The sequence below is a fragment of the Corylus avellana genome, chromosome 6 (assembly GCF_965113065.1).
Source record: "Corylus avellana chromosome 6, dhCorAvel1.hap1.2, whole genome shotgun sequence".
NCBI lineage: Eukaryota > Viridiplantae > Streptophyta > Magnoliopsida > Fagales > Betulaceae > Corylus > Corylus avellana.
Window position 1 is genome coordinate 1,688,812 of NC_142495.1, and position 19,792 is coordinate 1,708,603.

The window sequence follows — 19,792 nt, forward strand, 5'->3', positions numbered from 1 at the left end:
CAAAATGAAGACGAAGTACTAATGACAATTTGACACAATCACCATTCATATTCAAAAGTTAAAAAGACTTCGAAAGCAAACTTGTGTCCTTTTACTTCTTATTTTTTGGCACACCTTTTAGTACTTTTGTTTTACACAGAAGTTAAATTAAAAGATTAACTCCCGCAGAAAAACGGTGTTAAGTAGATATTTAGAGGATTTGTATAAATGTTCAAGTGAATTGGTTATCAAGGAATTGAGAAAATTAGAAGGGATATAATAGTAAAATTGGGTTTCTAAGAATTGTGTGATTAAAGAATATATATATATATATATATATATATATATATATATATATAGATTTTTTAGGTATATATTGCTTATGTATTATATATTTGTGTTTAATTAGGAGCGAATAAGTTCAATTGAGGCGTGGTGAAATTCTGTACGTGTCATTGGTGCAAGTGACTCGTGGTAAGTATAATTTATTAGTCAAATTTTCATTTTCTTTTTATTTAATTTATTGATGGCAAACAAATATTTTCAGCTTGAATTTCAATGGAAAAGCTATGAAAAAGGTCTGATATATACGTACACAACACGATACCCATTAGTTAATATTTGCATCATGCTTTGTATCACAGATTTATTGGAAAACAAAAAAGACAGTACAAGTAATATAGAGCAACTTTGGTGCACATGTTGCACAAAAGTTACCTTTCGCACTACTAATAAAAAGCTGACACATTAACCAATTTTGTTAAACTTATACTTAAAATAAAAACTCAACCACACCCGATTATATTCTAGATAAACTAAAAAATTAATTAATTAATTAATTAATTTTTTTTTTAGAAAAAAAAAAAAAAAAAAAAAACAGAATTGAAGGGGTGGCCGGTTCCCCCACTTTGGGTGGCTGCACAGCCACTCCCATGGCTGGGGGTGTGATGTAGATTGGAATTCAAGGCTTATCTTATTTTATCTTATCTTTTAGTCTTTTATTAGGTTTATTTGTTAGTTGTTTATTCTATCTTATCTTTCGGGTTTTTATTTGAATTAGGTTTTTTTGTTAGTCTTTTATTTGGTTTAGTTGTCTTTTGTAGACTTCTAAATTAACTTTATTTCATTGTTATCTTGGGAGTAGAAGTCTTGGGCTATAAATATATGCTTATAGCCTTTAACAATTCAGTTTATGATTATTATTGAGTTTGTTTAATAAGAATTATTCAGAGTTAAGTTTCTTTGTGTTTTTGCTTAAACCATAGATAGAATCTATTGTTTAAGAAGATTTTTTTTATTCTTGTGATAGCCTCACAATCTTAGGGATATTTATCCCTTCTACTTGCTGTTTTTCTTGTTCACTACAATCCTACGCTGCATCAAGGTGGTCGTGCTGCCACTCTTAGGGTGGCAGCTAGCCACCCCATGGCCTATGGGGTTGGTGAGCCACTCACAGGCCATGGAGTGGTCGCGCCGCCACCCTTAGGACTAAGGGTGGCAAGTGGGGTGGCCAGCCAACCATTCAATTCTGTTTTTTTTTTTTTTAACAATTAATTTTTTATTTTATACGTGATATAATTTGGTGTAGTTAAGTTTGGTTTAGGTTTCAACTTCTGATTGGTTGTATAAAACTCATCTTTTGTGCAATCTCCTTATATAAGTTATTCTCCAAATGATGAGATGAAATACAAAAATTTGTACATAACCTAAATTTTAATGTTTAAAGGAGTTTTAAAAATGTTATATATAATTGATAAGCTTTGATTTCACAACCACTACCAGCAGTCTAGTGGTAGAATTTTCTTCTACCACATTACGGACCCAGGTTCGAATAGCGGTGATGATTTCTGCGTTACTAGTGATGGTTGGGTCCATCACCACTCTCTGATATTTCGGAAGAGAAATACGCGCATCTGAGCTACTCTGTTTTGTTTTGTTTTTCACGTTTTTTTATTGGGCTATTAATAATGAAAAACTTTAACTTTTTTTGGGCTATTAATAAATGAGAAATAGTTTTCCTTAATTTTACAAACTTTTTGCCTTCTCTAAGCTCTTGCTTATTGGCTTCTAGCTCTTGTTGTATTTTGGGTTGCTTGCATTGCATGTCTTTTCTTTTGTTCAGTGTTTTTTTTTTCTTTGTTTCTCAATAAAGTTATTATTTATCTATAAAAAAAAAATTAAAAATTAAAAAAAGAACCTAGCCCTCCGGGATATCATGATTTTTTTTCCTAATGCTTTCTGACAAGCATCAGACCTTGTTCCAATGTCTTGAAATAAATGATCTTTTCTTCCTATGTTCCGCAAGAATAGTTCCCTTACAGAAAGCTCAAATTTTATTTTGAATACAGACAATCATATCAAAACATAGCAAAATGAAAATACGAATTATTTTTATGAGACAAAAAGCAATAAAAACCACGATACCTCTAAAAGATTACTAAGTTTTTTTTTACTCTTTTTTATTAATACTCAAACCATTATAAATCAAAAAACATAAATTAGAGGTAACTACAAATAAAGGGGGTTTCCTTCTTTTTTTCAGCATTATAAGATTAAGTTCCATAATATTTAACATGACAAATCAAAAGAACTACTAATTTTACAATTTATCGGGGAAACATGCTAGAGTACTCTTTATGCATGATTTATAAACCCCATATATGTTAAAGAAGAGGATTAGAAAACAAGAATAGAAATACTGTATAAGACTCCTACAACCCAGTTTGTGGGAAATTTCTTTCCCTCTTGATATACATTTTGCTGTTAGAACTCCCCCACTGGAAGTCACTCAAGAGCAAGCATGGAAGGTCCAGGCTGCTGACAGCATATGTCAAGTGCGCATGAGATACACAGATGCTAGAAAGGAGGCTCTGATCAGGACTTGGTTGGGAAAGTTCCATTTTCTATACCTCTTCACTACCACTTTGGTCCACAGACTTCAAAATGTTGAATTTGCAGAGAGGGCATGTCGCATTGATGTGTAACCACTTGTCTATGCAGGTGCAGTGGAAATGGTGATTGCAAGGAAGTTCACGCAGTTCAGTCCCATCATCATATGCAGAAAGGCAAATGCAACATTCCTACGATTTACAACAAAAGTTAGCGTCAAAAGTGAAATTTCACAACGGGATTCTCCTATGTAATTAGACATCATCTGGAAACACCTAGGTTGCATAGGTGGTGCTCATTTTGCACTTGGATTATATAAGTGCCGCAGAGCTATGGTGCTTGAGCCACCAAGCTTTTGGTCCAACACAAAGATTATACAAGTCCAGCCCTTTTTTACAGCTGTGAAGCTATACTCAATGATGACACCCAAGAAATATTCAAAATATTAGTCATATATAACCACAAATTGGAACTTACAGCATCCTCTTGGGACAGAACCCGTTCTGTGGGAGTATCTGTGTCGCATTCAGTCATCATTCCTCCAAAAGAATCTTGAGTGTCCCCATTAAGTTTCTCAACGTCACCTATCTTTCGGAATTTGTACTTTGGTAATCGATCAATCTCTTCCTCTGTTGCTCCTTCCTTTTCACATACAAAAGATGAAATGAGTTCACCAATGAAATGTTACAATGCATGGAGTTGAGCATCTAACAAAAACGTCGCCTGATTGTGTACCAACCATCAGATTTTCACAGGCCTTTAATTTAGAATAATACTTTCAATTAGACATATTCCTTCTTATTAAGATTCCACTGCACTGGAATGCAGTGACCATAGTGACTTTTGCAATGATATCTAAATGGATTGCCCAGAAACTGCATTCCAAAAGACGAGGTTCAAGAACACACTAAGTTCACTTTGCAAATTAATTACAAGATTCTATATGTGACTTTGAAGATTCTTGACCAAAATACTTCTATTTTGACCACAAACATTTTATTTTTGGCTTGGTTAGAGTGCTTTCATCAGACCAATCATGCATTAACCCAAAAAAAAAAAAAAGGAAAAACGAAGAAGAGAGAACAGAAAATGGCAGGTGAAACTACGACTTTGGTCATCTAACTTATTGGCTGATTTCAACTTTTGCCCCTAAACATTCAATTGTGTGGTTTGTGAGCTTATAAAATCTTGTCAATGTTAGCTTGCCGTCAACCAGAGCACAGAAATAGCTGATGTGGCTCATGGATTGTCTAAGTCATCAGTTTTGCGGATATGGAAAGTTATGTCATAATTTAGGTGACATGGCAATAAAAAAGGGTACACATCTTATCTGATGTGGCACCTCAACCACAAGCCTGAGCTGTCTGCTCTGTTCCAATCAAGGTAGAACCCTAGATTTAAATAATATCCTTCTGATAAAAATATACGAAAATCAGTCCCCACACCACATAAATCCTCTAAAAATGACCAATGATGACTTAACAATTTCCGTGAGCCATGTTAACAGTTTCTAGCAGAAAAATGCAGTCCTATCCCCCAGCCCCCGAAAAAGCGAGAATAAATTAAAATAAGATAAAATTGTCACCAGAATGTCTTAACGAATATCTTCTCAAATAAAGGATCTCACATAAAGCTCTACCAGTATGAAAAGTTTCTATCATGAAGCAAGAAACTATAAGTACGCTTTAGACATCATTTCTGGTCATTATTTTAATTTCAGCTCATCAAACATGTATTGAATAGCACAGAAGTTTCTGCAGTTCACAGTTTGAAGTTTAAGACTTTAAGATCTAATTTTCAAGTCATGGTAGAAATAGTTTAAAATATGAGCATCATGGTTACTATAGAAGTTATTCAACCTGACAACATTTGATAATTTGCCTCATCAAAGCTTCATGCACATGAGAATTTGCTTTTTACCACTTAAAACAGACTTAATTAGGTAATCATGTTGACCACGTGAACTCTAGCCTATGTCCACCAAAATAGCTACAAACCACATATTCAGCAGAAGATTATGCCCAGCAAAAAGGTTGGGGGGAAAGAAGCTTACAAATTCAACAGTGTATATATATTTGTTTATTAAAAAAAGATTCATCCTTATCTACCTGATCTGTCACAACATATAAGATTGTGATTATGCATGGTAGACAGCAGCAGACAGCAATACCAACGAGGCATGCAACGGCAAGGCAGATCACAACGAAAACAACATCGAAAGCTAGAAATGTAATACAAAGCCTGCAAAATACGCCCATCCATAAGCAATAAAAAGAGAAGCAGAGAAGTGCTTGAAGAAGAAACTGAAATCAAAGAAAATTTGTTTGAACGCACCAGTAAAGCTGAGGCGAATCACGTGTTAAAGTTTGACCACCAGCAGTCACCCAGTAGAATCCAACAATCCACCAGATAAACGAAAACATTGTATTTGCAGACTCAAGATGCTTCATAACACTGCCACAGTATCAATGTTATCAATACACATTTTTATAAGAGACAGTGCAGACATCAAATACTGCACACTGACATATCTAACTCAAAAGTCATACAAAAAATTAAACTATAAAGAGCATATAGATCAACAAGTAAATAGAATCAACCACGTTCTCTCATACAACCCCATTGTCTCTCCAGGCCTCACTTCCTCTCGTTTATATTTGCTACTGGCTTGAAGCCACCAAGTAGAAAAGGGCTTTGTTTGGTTTATTCAATTTTGGGTAATGACTTAAAGTCCTTTTCTATTTCACTACTATCCTCCTCTACAGAAGATCTCAGCATCGATACATTATTATTTCCTTTTCCTTGTTTTTCTTATTTGGTATAGGAAAAGTTGCAGTCAGATTCTTTCCAATGCATAAATAGCCACGAGTTATAGAAATTGCACAGAAGCAAAGAACGGCATTTCCACCTACTTTATTAACAAAACATCAAAATCTCATCATTTTCTCAAGGTTGAACAGAAGCATTACCACGTCATGATGCAAGCACAGTAGCAATTAACTATTTCTCAATGCAATTAGCATAAACAAATTCCCAAAACATTAAAGGCTGCTATCAAACGGCATTAGCGAGCTAGGAAAATTCTGCTGCTGCAATTAGATATACTTCCTTCAGCCAATTGAACATGCACAAAGAACTTCCACCAATTTCCACAACAAACTATGCTCCCAGTTAAACCAAATCTCAAAAAAACAAACAAACAATTGTTTCGAAAGATGCTTCTAAGTTTACATTCACAGTTGTATATGTCCACATATTTAATGTTAACATTCAAAAAAACCACAAGAAGAAGAAGAAGAACAAAAGAGAATCTAACCTGGTTTCTTCCTCAACCTGACGCTGCTGTATCCCATAATCCTCTCCATCACTCGCAGACCCAGAGTTGGAGTTCGAATCCCCATCATTTTCCCAACTCACAGTTCCCTCCGATTCTCCCAGACGCGCCTCGCGTCGCTTCCTGTACTCCATGATGACACACGTCACATGGAACAAACATTGCAAGACGTACCCAGCGACCCACAGCCTCAACGGCACGACCGGCGTCTCCTTCACGCTCAGCCCCAAGACCACGAGGCCGAGCCCCACGAACGCCAGGTTCCACAGAATGTCCAACACAACCACCGGCTTCGAGTGGGCCCAGTCGCTCTGGCGCTCCTCCAGCTGCTCCGCGGCGTTCTCGCGGACCCGGACCGACGGTTCGCGGAGCATCATGCGCCGCCCGCTCGCGCGCCGGAGTAGCCTCGCCGCGCCGCGCAGTTGAGGCGGCGCAGACCGCCGGATGAGCCGGCGGCTCCGGAGGAGACTGTCGGATATGGAGTGGCCGAGCAGCGGCGAGGTGTCGACAGCCGCCTCGGTCGGAGAAGAAGAAGAAGAAGGCGGTGGTGGTGGTGGCGCGGAGTTGTTCATTTCCAGGAGGTTTTGGGATTGGATGTGGATTTTTGGAGACCTTGTTTGTTTATTTGTTTGTTTGCGTGTTTTGGTGTATTTGAGAGTTGAGAGGCCTAATTTTGAAGGGTGAGATTGACGCTAATTTTGGGTTCTTGGATTCATTTGATGCAACCGATCCGAAGGTTCAGCTTTTAGTCCGTCTCTCCGTCTTTTTCATTTCGTTTTTACGGATTTGGATTGAAGCTGATTGACTATTGATTGGTGCAGCGTGTGGAATTTTGAATGGAAGGGTTTTTTATTTTTTGGGGTGCGTCTCAGCGTCTTATTGGGGAAAATTGAATAATATTGATTTTTTTTTTTTTTTTTTTTTTGGGTACTGTTTGAAGTTTGAATGGGAAGAAAGAAAGTTCCGCTTAAAAAAGAACCAAATATATATATATATATATATATGATTGAGATTTTTACCATAACTAGAGGGTATTAATATTATAGGCTGTTCGAATTTTTTTAGTGACAGACATAAAAAAAATTACTCTAAATATATTAAATAAATGTGAAGAGTTCTTTTTCAAAATGGGTTATTATAGTTAGCATATGATTTAAATAAATATATTAAATAAACGCGCCTCGCGCAAGCAAAACTACAACGTTTAGCTTCGAAAAAAGCATCAAAGAGAGCGGGTATTTTCGACGTTTTCTGCTTGCGGGAAGTACCCGCGCCGCGAGTGAGAGTGGTAGGAAAAATCGGTAGTTGAGCCGCGTCAGATTGAATTTAGTATTTACCATCTTCTATTTTTATTGTTTATTATTTTTTTGGCTTTTGAAAAAAAAAAAAAAAAAAAAAATCAAATAAATGTCTCTACCAGGACGCCGGACGCGTCAGAATAGTCGGGTGGGCGATTTGGGCCGACCCGTTGAACAGCCCTACTTGAGTCCCCTGGTAGTTTCGAGAGACGAATGTGAAAGTGTAAATAAAAGGAAGACGAGGGAGGACACGCGTGAAGTCCGTGAGACAAACAAATAATTAAAGGAAGGAAGAGATGCCAAAAGCCCATAAAACACAAACAAAGGATAAAACGTACGTTCTTGGAACCACATAGGTGTACCTACCAAGCGGTCGCATCAAGATTCAAGAGGCATTGCTTGTCGTTGACTCGTCGTTGTTACCGCCCAAGTTGCCTGAAAATCAAAAGTAATTGAATGGATAAAGGGCGCCGTATTTGGGCTTTTTCAAAATTCCCCGTAATCGTATGCAAACATGCCCTTAGTAATAACACGAGAGTAAAATAATAATTTTACTTTTTACTAATACGACAAAATTCTCTCTAATATAAAAGAGCAAGAAATATGCCAATCGGTAATAACATGAGAGTAAAATAGTAATTATACTTTTTATTTGAATCATTTTACCCTCATGATATTAGTAACCGACTCCTCTCCAATTCAAAAACCGGAGAGGATCATATGGGTGATCACACTACTTTATAGCAGTTAATTAACTTGGGATCTTTTTGAGGGTCTTATCAATCCCCATGTCTTTATATGTATTCAGCATTAAGATTTGTATTTTAATAGTAAAATACCATTAAAAAATGTAAATGTAAGGATTAATACGAGGTGGTCAATGCTGGTAGTGTCTTGAAACTTCCGCGCATGGATTGTGCAAACGTTAAAAGACTTCGTCTATAAACACAATGTTAAGGAAGGGGTCTTGCGGAAAAACGAAGACATTTTTCAACACACGGAAATGAAGACAATGATTTGCGGGCCCATATATACAACGACCAAAAAATAATGAAGCAAAGTTAGGTCCCAGGCCCGGCCCATGGTCAGGTTGTACTTCACACATGACCCAAGGGGCCTTGTGGGTCTGACCCGAAAAGTGAAAAAGGAACAACTACATGTCGTTCTGGTCTGCAAATGAGATTCTACATGATCTTTTCAGAGTAGAAGACGGCGAGAACAAGCTACTTATGTTCAAGAATCTAGGAATTTTGAGTTTCTCTCATAAAGCATGGAATCAATTCAAACACATAGAGTTAGCACATTTCGTTCATGGCATTGCCATTGTCAATCCTAGGTTTGATTCGAACCGACTACTTAATGAATTGTCCAAATCGAGTCGAATCGATGAAGCCCGTAAAATGTTTGATAAAATGTCTGACAGGGACGAGTTTAGTTGGAACACGATGATTGCTGCTTATGCGAATTCAGGAATGCTAGCTGAAGCTAGAAAACTTTTTGATGAGACTCCCAATAGAAGTTCTATTGCGTGGTCTTCTCTTATATCAGGGTATTGTCGATATGGTTTCGAAATGGAAGCTTTTGAATTGTTTAGAGAAATGCATTCCGAGGGACAAAATTTGAGCCAGTATGCGTTGGGCAGTGTTCTGAGGGGATGTTCACTATCGGGTTCGCTCCAGAGAGGTGAAAACATTCATGGTTATGTGATCAAGACTGGATTTGACTTCAATGTTTTTGTTGTTACTGGTCTTGTTGACATGTACGCAAAGTGCAAGTGCATTTTGGAAGCTGAGTATCTCTTTGAGACAACGCCTGACAGGAGAAATCATGTGTTATGGACTGCTATGCTTACTGGGTACTCTCAAAATGGACATGGCTTTAAGGCAATTGAGTGTTTCCGAGACATGAGAGCAGAAGGGGTTGAGTCCAATCAGTTTACCTTTCCTAGCATTTTGACAGCATGTGCGGTGGTTTCAGCATGTAATTTTGGGGCTCAGGTGCATAGGTGCATAATTAGGAGTGGTTTTGGGGCTAATGTGTTTGTCCAAAGTGCATTGGTTGATATGTATGCAAAATGTGGAGACGTGAATAGTGCAAGGAGAGCGTTAGAGACTATGGAAACTGATGACGTGATTTCTTGGAACTCGATGATGGTTGGGTGTGTGAGGCACGGATTTGAAGAGGAAGCTTGGTCCTTATTTAAGAAGATGCATGCAAAAGATATGAAGATTAATGATTTTACATACCCTTCGGTGCTAAACTCTTTTGCCTCCACGATGGATCTGAAAAACGCAAAATCTGTCCACTGTTTGATTGTCAAGACTGGATTTGAGGGTTATAAGCTTGTGAGCAATGCTCTCGTTGACATGTATGCAAAACAAGGAAACTTAGATTGTGCATTTAAGGTGTTCAATCAGATGATAGACAAGGATGTGATCTCATGGACCTCCCTAGTCACAGGATATGCTCACAATGGCTCTCATGGAGAAGCTATTAAGTTGTTTTGTGATATGAGAACTACAGGAATTTGTCCGGACCAATTTGTGATTGCCAGCGTTTTGAGTGCCTGTTCAGAGTTTACAGTCTTAGAATTTGGGCAACAAGTTCATGCAAACTTCGTTAAATCTGGCCTTCAATCATCTTTGTCCGTAGATAATTCCCTTGTCACAATGTATGCAAAATGTGGGTGTATAGAAGATGCCAATAGGATCTTCAACTCGATGCGAGTTCGGGATGTGATTACTTGGACAGCTTTAATAGTCGGTTATGCACAGAATGGTAAAGGAAAGGACTCCATACAATTTTATGATCAGATGATAGCAAGCGGCACAAAGCCAGACTTCATTACTTTTATTGGCTTACTATTTGCTTGCAGCCATGCTGGTCTTGAAGAAGATGGTCGCCGGTTTTTTGAATCGATGAGTCAGGTCTATGGAATAAAGCCAGGTCCTGAACACTATGCCTGTATGATTGACCTCTTGGGGCGCTCAGGAAAAATTGATGAGGCTAACGAATTACTGAATAAAATGGATGTTAAACCAGATGCAACAGTATGGAAGGCACTACTAGCTGCATGTAGAGTACATGGGAATTTAGAGCTGGGAGAGATAGCAGCAAACAACCTTTTTGAATTAGAACCCTTGAATGCTATGCCTTACGTTCTATTATCTAACATGTATTCTGCAGCAAGCAGATGGGAAGATGCTGCAAGAATTCGAAGATCGATGAAATCAATGGGAATCAGTAAGGAGCCTGGTTGCAGTTGGATTGAGATGAACAGCCATGTGCATAAATTTATGTCTGATGATAGAGGCCATCCAAGGACATCTGAGATCTATTCCAAGATAGATGAGATTATGATATTAATCAAGGAAGCTGGTTACGTGCCAGACATGAATTTTGCACTTCATGACATGGATGAAGAGGGTAAGAAGCTTGCTCTAGCTTATCACAGTGAGAAGTTGGCCGTTGCTTTTGGGCTTCTCACTGTGCCACCAGGAGTACCAATTCGCATTTTTAAGAATCTTCGAGTTTGCGGAGATTGCCATACTGCTATGAAATATATATCAACAGTATTTCTTCGGCACGTTATTTTGAGGGATTCAAACTGTTTTCATCATTTTAGAGACGGAATTTGTTCTTGTGGGGACTATTGGTAGGAATTTCATCCCAAATCTTGCTCCTATCCAGTTTCCCATGAGGAGTATGTGCTGAAATGACTGGCTCTTGGTGTTTTCACTACAGAATTTTTCATGAAACATCACTTTCAAGGTTCAAACCATCACCTCATTTTCTTTTCCTTTGATGTTGATAGTGTATATAATATGAATGATTTTGCTTTTTTGACACAGGCAAATCTGAAAGTTCTGGAACCCGGGGGAGAGTATGCAGACTGTGTCTTATGACACTCAGGCGAAACCCTTATTTGGCAAGTAATATGAATCTCCCAGCCTTGATACTCAAATGACATGAATTATCTCAAACCTGACCACTTGGACAACCATAAGCAATTTATATGTGGTCCCTAGTTTGTCACTTTGAACTCTCTTGTACAGAAAAAAGGAAAAATTAGGCAAGCTATATTTTACTCTTTATGGTAAAGTCTATGTTCTTCTTGCCTTGTGTTTGGAAAATGCCATCCTGCCGCTGTGAGAATTGTTGCATTGCATTTTGCTGTTAAGGATAAATAGAGTATGCGCTTTGACTCCCCCAATGCAGGCCTTTTCATGCCAATTCCATGTAACTTGACTGCAAAATATAATGCATAATGCTTTTTTTGTTTTATTATTTTTTTTTATATATGGTTTTTTCATTAACCAATTGCTTTTCAAAATTCACTTCACAATACAACATATTGCCTCAGTTCCGGGATACGAGGAAACAAGAGAATAACCGCTTCTCTCATTAAAACAAATAAGTGCTTAATTTTTAAGGTGTAATGGCTGACTTATTATTAATAAAAGAGTTGAAAGCAGAAGAGGCAACGGCAGTCACCCTTGACAGAGGCTGTAGGATAAGGCTGTCCACCTCTGACCAAAACAAGGGTGGCGGCACAACCACCCTTATCTCATCAAATTCATGTTCAGTAATTGTTTAATGGACTTTCCAAAAAGTTTACCAACCAATTTTCATTTTTTTTTATATGAACCTCACAGAACATTTTATTAAATGTAGACTCCACATTTCTCATCTTTAGATCGCATCAAAAAGCTTCTTTTAAAAAAAAGAATTCAAAAATCAAAAATCAAAACACAAAAAACACTTTATAAAACAATAAACAAACATCATGAATTTCTCTGTAACACCAAAAGTGAGCAGGAACAATGTACACCGAAGAGCCCACCGAGTCAGTCCCCATATAAAATGCCCATCAAGTATATATGACAAAACGATAGCACATTTGTAAGTCAAGGCATACATGTCACAACGTAAAAATGCAAAATGTCACCCTCATTCAAGCAATTCCACTCCCTCCACCTGATAATTGCGCCTGCAGATCCATCTCATCGTTGATGGACAGCCTGCCAGCCCCTAGACTCTCCACCCCTTGCTTCTATCATGAACAATTCATGAAGTTGAAAGGCGGCGGGTCCTCGGCTACTGGGGCAGGGCAGCATGCCTCTTCCGACAACTGAGCATACAAAAACTCATTTGTAGTGCCTACAGATGTTAAAACTGCGTCCAATGAAATTTAATTCCTTGCATGCTCCGGAATGAGGCGACGACGCAGCTCAGCAGATGCGCCGGCAAGTTCTGCAGGACTTTTAGCATCAGCAACAGAGAGAGACTGTTGAGCAAAAAGGGAAAGAACAGGGGAGTCTAACTTACCTTGAGCTGTGAAATTGAACAATGGAGGTAGTGCTCGCCCATTAGGCAAGGATACATTTGGGTCTCTCAGATCATCAAAGAAGGGGTGCGCACATGCTTCCAACTGAAAGTTAGGATGTAAATTACAATATCACTCAACAATGATCCATATATTGTCAATACTTAAATAACTTCACCCAATGAAATCAACAATATGCAAAATTTTGCCATAAAAATTCAAACAAGATACATGAATGTGCTAGCATATAAGCAAAATAGCAATTGGCTGCCAGAACAGCTTAGTGACCATAGAAATAGGTCATCTACAATTTCCTACCAAAGCTGTAGCCATGTCAAGTTTGACCCAAATAACAGCAGATCTTCCACATTATTATTGGAAAACATAAATTTCACACTGATGGTGTTTACTAAACCATCATTAAGTCAACAAAAAAAAAAAAAAATCATTTTGACAAAATTCAGGAAATATAATAAAGCAAGAAATTTTCTTACGGCGGTGCAACGAAGACTTGGTGAATACTGGAGCAGCCTTGACACAAGATCCACTGCTTCAGGGGGCATTCGCTTGTGAAATATCTGGAAATTGTAGCATCTTAAGATTTCCACCATCACAAAAAGTACTGTTTCCTATCAATGAGGAAGAAATGACCATAAAATTTCTAGCAAACCTTGTGCCACGGGTGAGCTTTGATCTGAGGGAATTTGTACTCATTGTAATTAGGATTCATGCACTTGATTTCTTCTCTAGTAGGAGTCCCCAGAATCTATTACAATACAACAGAAAATGAAGAAGAAAATCATTGTGAGGACGCAAAACATCAAAAATAGTGCTAAAGGAATGCAAGCAATAGGTTAATAGATAGTACACCTTAATGATCTCGACCAACTGATCAACACCACTTTCACCAGGAAACAGTGGCTGCATATGATGCAAAACCCAGTAAATATCATAACCGGATATGTATCTTATTTCAAAAGACAACTAAATATCTAAAAACTTCATAACTTAACCAAAAAAAAAAACCCAAAACTTTAAAACAAAGGAATAAAGGCATACTCCATTAAATGGTTGTTACACAGAGGGCAGTCAAAAGCAGGAAGATAGCAAATAAAGAGAGCCTCACTTAAAGGAGATTCACATAGAACCTAGTGCTGCAAACCTCTAAGATTAAGATTATCAACTTCCAAATCTCCAAATAATGAAGGCATGAGTGAAAAGGTACCCAATGAAACAAAGAGCATAAATACACTAAACAATTATACCAGAAAATATATATATATATATATATAGAGAGAGAGAGAGAGAGAGAGAGAGAGAGAGAGAGAAAAGCTTGATAGGGGTAAATCAATTATGCACTCTTCACTCACTAAAAGTAATCTGAAATCATAGAAGTGTCAACCATTTCTGCCAGTACAGAGATGGAGCGTGTTACTGGCAGGCATGACTCAAGTAAAGCAGAAATTTACATTAATCGAATCTTAATTATAGTTAGATAATTAAACTTTGTCATCCAAGTCTGAAAATAAAAAACTACTACATATAAACACCAACCTGTCCTAGAAGAAGCTCAGCAAGGACACAACCAACTGACCACATATCAATTGCAGTTGTGTATTCGGTAGCCCCAAATATAAGTTCTGGAGCCCTATAATATCGTGAGCAAATATATGATATGTTGGGTTCACCTGGCACCTAAAAATGTCAAAATGAATTTCATAAGTAGCCTTTAAGATTATTTTCAAAATCCATTTAAGTTAAGGAAGAAAAGAGAAGGAAAAGCATACCAGCATTTTTGCACTGCCAAAATCGCATATCTTTAACTGATGACTGTGGGGATTGACCTGCAGTTAGTATCGCAAACCTCAACTCTAGTACACAATAGTAACAGGAGTTCAAATAAGATAACATCTTAGGGCCAAACACATAACAAATTTTACCAATGACCATGAGCACCAACTACTATCATAATTTCATTTTCTGTAGCCCCAGAACAAGCAGTATTGCCACCACTGTTACCAAGAGATATTTTTCATAAAACATGTGTGATCAAATTCTAGGTACAAACTGTCAAAACTTCTATATGCCTTCTTGTGTAAAAGTCATTTTCAGAACTAACAACATAAAAAGAACAATTGTTTTTAGTTTCTGACAGCGGACATTCCCAAATCAATTGAATCCAAAGAAAGCAATAATATCAACTCATCAAAATTTCATGATTCATTTGAAAATGTGGAAGCTATGAAATACATGGTCCACTTTGACAAGAAAATATGTACAAAATCTAACTGATACAAATACAACTGATGAAACAAGTGCAAGAATATCTCACCAGCAGATTCTGTGGCTTAATGTCACGATGACACACTCCAACAACATGATGCAAGTAATTTAGCGCACGACAAATCTACAAAGACAACAAATTAATACAATTCAGTGTAAAATAGACCCAAAGCAGCCAAGTAGTTATCAGGTATACATGTCAAAAGAATTTCATTGCACAGACATATTCAAAGTTTCATTGTTCACCTGGTATGCATAAAGTTGTACATGCATGATGGGCATGTGTTGGGTCATCCTGATATAGTGCTTTGAAACTCGGTAGACAGTTTCAGATATATACTCCAGGACAAGGTTAAGGTACAACTCATCTTTCTCCGTAGTTGAGAAGAAACAGTGCCTAAGTTGAACAACATTAGGATGGTCAAGTAAGCGCATAATCTGAAGTTCTCTATTCTTATATCTCTTATCCTGCAGCACCTTCTTTATTGCAACTGCTTCACCTGTTTCCAGGCACTTAGCCTACAACATACGTGAAGGAATCAAAGAGTTGTTAAAAACATCTTTATGAATGAAAATACAAACACAGAGACACGCACAATTAACTAAACATCAGTATGGATGCATAAACAAAAGCAGATGAAGTCGAAGTACCTGAAAGACAACACCAAATGAACCAGTGCCAACCACGCGCTCTGCCATGTACGAGATTGTCTGAAATCAGGAAAGAGCAAACTATTAACGGTTTGTACAAGCGGAACCTCATACATTTATGTTGTAAATATAGCTCAAGTGCAAGGTAATGGTTCCGAAGCCAAACATCAAGCAGAGAAAATTTAATCACTGGATTCCAAGCTTTCAGAGAGATGTATCATCAAAATTTTGACTTACATGGAAATTAGTACCACCCATGTAAGCATCTTTGCATATAACCAGAAATAGACCATGTCAACTAGTGCAATCATGGTTAATCATATTCACTAAAAGCCCATCCAAGACACGAACAGGAATCGAAATGAGACAAAATAATCTCCCAACCCCCAAGTACCCCCCCCACCCCCCAACACTCACACAAAAACCATAAAAGAAGATTTTCACATCAATCACACCAGAAATTTAACGAGAATAAAAACATACACATGAGAATCCTACAGATAGACAAGCAGGAAATGCAGTGAAAGGCAGCCAGAATTATGCAACCACAAACAGAAATCAAGTTACCTGTTTTGGTTGTCCATTTCGACCAGCTATGGTAGTTGCAATTATCTGACCTGTTTCTGTTCCATTACCATTCACAACAGCAGCTTCCACTTCCTGCATAATGCAAAATTTTACACAAGCAATTTATAACTGCACTGTTTTGGTTGTTTCAATGATTTTGCAAGATCTACATGATTCAAAAGTATCCTGACCTGTAAAAGGAAATTTCAAGGGGTTGAATAGGTATAAATATTACAACAAAAATATACCTTTTCATCATGGTTGTTTGCTTTCTCATCTCTAATTCTCATTTCATGCATTTCTTTAGGAAGCTGATCATAACCAGACTTCTCTTTTATAGGCATTGAAGATATATCAGATGTGCTTGCAGCGGTTTCTAGTGATGTGGAAGCCATATGCTGCTCCAGACCCGTGGCACATCTCTCTACTCTATTTGGCTCCTCAGTATCCTTCCGTTCCGTCTCTTGATCAAACTTTGCTCTCTTTGTGATAGAATCCCCACCCTAAAGGAAAACAACATACAATGGCTACCAAAATTAGACATGAGAAGTTAATGATGCATCCAAAGTATCTTATATGATGACAAATAGAGCCCCCATATAGTCCCTACTATCCCCAAACCTAACTAATTTCACTGCACACTAATTTCTTTTTCTTTTTCTTTTCTATTTTACCATAATGACATTCAGCAAAAACAACAGGAAGCAACATAAATTAAAGGGAGCCATTAATGCTACATAAACAGACATGAGCAAATTTAAGATTGAAAGGACGTTATTTATTTCCGGATAAAATTACGTGTACTCCTGTAGTCAATTAGTAAGTTATAAAAGTTTCATCCAAAGATGTAATTAAACTGCCATTGTGAGTTGCATTTGTCACTTTACCGAAACCATTTGCCTCGCAGAAAACCCTTTGAGGCCAGGCTAAGACAGTGTACAACGCTGATAATTCAAAAGGAATTGTCAAAAATTCTCCCCAAGGCTAGACTAACAGTTACGAGTAGCTGAGCTGGTACACCTCAGTGAGCCAAATGCCTCAACCATTTAGGTTTCACCTTATCGGGTATGGCCTTCAGCAGACGGAAAGAAGATCTGATGTGCTAGTTCAAAATTTGAAATTCCATTTTTTTTCCTTCTTTTTTTTCTTTTCTAAAATGGATATCCAGTGATCCACGTCCCTCCTAGAGCTACTAGTACATTCTCATGTCTGTAACTTCATCATATCTTTTACCTAAAATATCATGAACAAAGCCTTGCCTATGGTGCCCTAAGGGAAGCATAAATAATGGTGATTTTGAACCATCACCAACCCCAGTGGCAATTTTATTCACAGAAGGCAGCTGCTAAACTACTGGTTACTATCAACAACCAACCTATAATGCCAAAACGCCATTATTTGCTAAATTACAATCATTGATCCCATCATCACACAGCAACACCACTCCAGTGCATAATGTATATCAAATCTAACACCAATTTTTTGTGGCACAAAAGTTATGGGACCTCGTACACATACATGCATTCACCAACATTGATCAGCCAATCTTATACAGTTATACCATATAACAACGGAACCCCACATAAATTCCACACACATTTCCGGGAAGAGAAATGCTATATGCCACACTTTTATCCCATTTCGCTGATACGGCACAGCCAGACAGTCCTTGGATAAGCCTTTAAAAAAAAAAAATACAAGGGCCGATTTATAGTGTCTCATCAACAAAATGAGATAAAAGTGAGGTGTACACCTTTACTCTTTCAGGAAAACTACCTCACCACAGTTCCACGATTTGCAATACAACAAAAAAAATATGTACATATACCATGAAAATTTATCATTTTTTTCTTTGGGTTTAACACTTAACAGCCATTAAATTATAAATGCATTAAAGAAAATGCCTCTTCTCTCCCCTCAAAAAAAAAAATTGGTAACAGAACCAACACAACCACTAATGGTTTTCAAAGAAACCAAATCCCCCGGTACAGATTAGAGTTCGTCAATCCTTCCATGCCTCAAACTACACAGCAGATATCACAAAACCGATCATAGTTTTATGCTGCGGAAAAAAATAATCCCGGAAAATAGAATGAAATAAATTTTTAACGCCAGCGAAATAATTAAAATATAAGTTTTATTTATATTTATACATTTAAACAAATATACATAATCTAGATACCTAAAGGCGAGAAAAGAGCTTCCCATGTTTCAAAAAATTTCATTCATTATTTTCTTTCCTTCCCCTTCCCTTTCCTTCGTTTTCCCAGCAACCAAACAAATACTTCAAAAACAAGAAAAGAAAAAAAAGTATACTTACAGGATCAGATGAAATGGATGTACGACCAGAAGCAATGCTCTTCAGCCGGCGCATCACATTCATGGTTGGAAACCCTAATTCCCTCAATCCCCCTCTCTCCACTCCAAGAAACTCAAAATCCAAACAAAATTAAAAAATTAAAAAAAATCTCCAAAAAAAAAAAAAAAAAAAATAGAGAGAGAGATTTCTTTCTCTCTCTCCTCTTCCTCTTCACAAAACAGAGAAAGAACAAAATGGAGAGAAAAAATAAAACACAACAAAAACAACCTCAACCCCTCTCTCTCACTCTCTCTCTCTCCTTCCCCTTCTTTCTCTCTCTACAATTTTCCCCCGTTTCTCTCTTTCTCTCTCTCTTTGAGCTAATGGCTCCAGGTGGCCTTTTGTTTTTGCGATTTTTGTCTACGGTCAAACTAGGATCAGAGCCAATCATTCCGGCGTTCAATTCCTTTTGTCCTTCGGTCAAACGGGGACTCCTGACCGTTAATCGGATATTATTGGAGGAATTCGGACGGCAGAGATTCGAGGCTTTGTACAATATAATAATGAGCCCGGGGTGCCTTGGCGTTGCGTAAATGATCTTCGGTTTGACCGGTCTTTGACGGTTAAAAAAATCTAGAATGTGATTGGGACTTGGGGAGCGCGTGAATCGGTCTTTTGAGGGAGTTTTTTTTATAATTAAAATTTTTATTTTGTTTATTTTTTAGATTTATTAAATTTAAATTCAACTACCTGTCTTTGAAAATCATATATAATTGTTATTCTCTACAAAGTTAATAATATAATCTCAAGTATATTCTAAAGTATATACTTGTGTCACATAATGATTATATCACAAGCCATATCCACCAAAATTCAAGTTACATGTGTTACATGAGGAGGAGAATTTGGTCTCATTTTTTAGATGCTTAATATAAAGTTAAAATTAAATAATCAGGTGATCACCCATCAAATCTTAAATCAAGATAATTTATAGACAAAATGAAACCCAAACACAAAGTGTCCAGCCAAGAAGTCAGTATTCATTGGAAAAAAAAATTGAAAAAGATAACGATGTGTACCTCATGAGTGATTCTCTTCTCATTTCTTAATGAAGTATTATTCTACACTTCATTGGTTAGAAAAAAATTTATGGAATAATTAATTTG

The 19,792-nt window shown here is 37.2% G+C and overlaps 3 protein-coding genes and 1 non-coding gene across 4 annotated transcripts; 2 read left to right on the plus strand and 2 right to left on the minus strand.

The window, feature by feature from the left end:
• The first annotated feature begins 1,811 nt into the window (after nucleotides 1-1,811).
• LOC132188903 (small nucleolar RNA snoR114) lies at nucleotides 1,812-1,900 on the plus strand. The gene has a single exon (XR_009440962.1). It is a non-coding gene; the product is annotated as a small nucleolar RNA snoR114 (small nucleolar RNA).
• A 588-nt stretch (nucleotides 1,901-2,488) lies between these two features.
• LOC132188308 (RING/U-box superfamily protein) lies at nucleotides 2,489-7,027 on the minus strand. The gene is made up of 5 exons (XM_059602731.2): nucleotides 6,185-7,027; nucleotides 5,203-5,322; nucleotides 4,977-5,109; nucleotides 3,346-3,510; nucleotides 2,489-3,059 (listed from the first exon to the last, which is right to left on the minus strand). Exons 1-5 carry the CDS (start codon nucleotides 6,772-6,774, stop codon nucleotides 2,883-2,885), a joined length of 1,185 nt encoding a protein of 394 aa, XP_059458714.2. The 5' UTR covers nucleotides 6,775-7,027; the 3' UTR covers nucleotides 2,489-2,882.
• A 1,644-nt stretch (nucleotides 7,028-8,671) lies between these two features.
• LOC132186296 (Tetratricopeptide repeat (TPR)-like superfamily protein) lies at nucleotides 8,672-11,784 on the plus strand. Its single transcript, XM_059600190.2, has 2 exons — nucleotides 8,672-11,271; nucleotides 11,352-11,784. Exon 1 carries the CDS (start codon nucleotides 8,730-8,732, stop codon nucleotides 11,157-11,159), a length of 2,430 nt encoding a protein of 809 aa, XP_059456173.2. The 5' UTR covers nucleotides 8,672-8,729; the 3' UTR covers nucleotides 11,160-11,271; nucleotides 11,352-11,784.
• Nucleotides 11,785-12,246: 462 nt separating this feature from the next.
• LOC132186297 (shaggy-related protein kinase theta) lies at nucleotides 12,247-18,995 on the minus strand. Its single transcript, XM_059600191.2, has 13 exons — nucleotides 18,648-18,995; nucleotides 16,576-16,830; nucleotides 16,328-16,420; nucleotides 15,761-15,820; nucleotides 15,356-15,628; nucleotides 15,159-15,233; nucleotides 14,614-14,670; nucleotides 14,381-14,521; nucleotides 13,697-13,747; nucleotides 13,497-13,592; nucleotides 13,321-13,404; nucleotides 12,829-12,931; nucleotides 12,247-12,753 (listed from the first exon to the last, which is right to left on the minus strand). The coding sequence occupies exons 1-13, from the start codon at nucleotides 18,708-18,710 to the stop codon at nucleotides 12,692-12,694; spliced, it is 1,413 nt and encodes a 470-aa protein (XP_059456174.1). The 5' UTR covers nucleotides 18,711-18,995; the 3' UTR covers nucleotides 12,247-12,691.
• Between the last annotated feature and the right edge of the window lie 797 nt (nucleotides 18,996-19,792).

Coding starts and splice junctions, on each gene's coding strand:
- LOC132188308 (XM_059602731.2), bottom strand. CDS start 6,774: ATGAACAACTCCGCGCCACCACCACCACCGCCTTCTTCTTCTTCTTCT. Junction 5,323..6,184: donor CAGGTTGAGGAAGAAACCAG/GTTAGATTCTCT, acceptor ATACTGTGGCAG/TGTTATGAAGCATCTTGAGT. Junction 3,511..4,976: donor TATATGTTGTGACAGATCAG/GTAGATAAGGAT, acceptor GTATGTGAAAAG/GAAGGAGCAACAGAGGAAGA.
- LOC132186296 (XM_059600190.2), top strand. CDS start 8,730: ATGTTCAAGAATCTAGGAATTTTGAGTTTCTCTCATAAAGCATGGAAT.
- LOC132186297 (XM_059600191.2), bottom strand. CDS start 18,710: ATGAATGTGATGCGCCGGCTGAAGAGCATTGCTTCTGGTCGTACATCC. Junction 15,821..16,327: donor GAAATGGACAACCAAAACAG/GTAACTTGATTT, acceptor TCCTGATTTCAG/ACAATCTCGTACATGGCAGA. Junction 13,748..14,380: donor CTGAGCTTCTTCTAGGACAG/GTTGGTGTTTAT, acceptor CATCATATGCAG/CCACTGTTTCCTGGTGAAAG.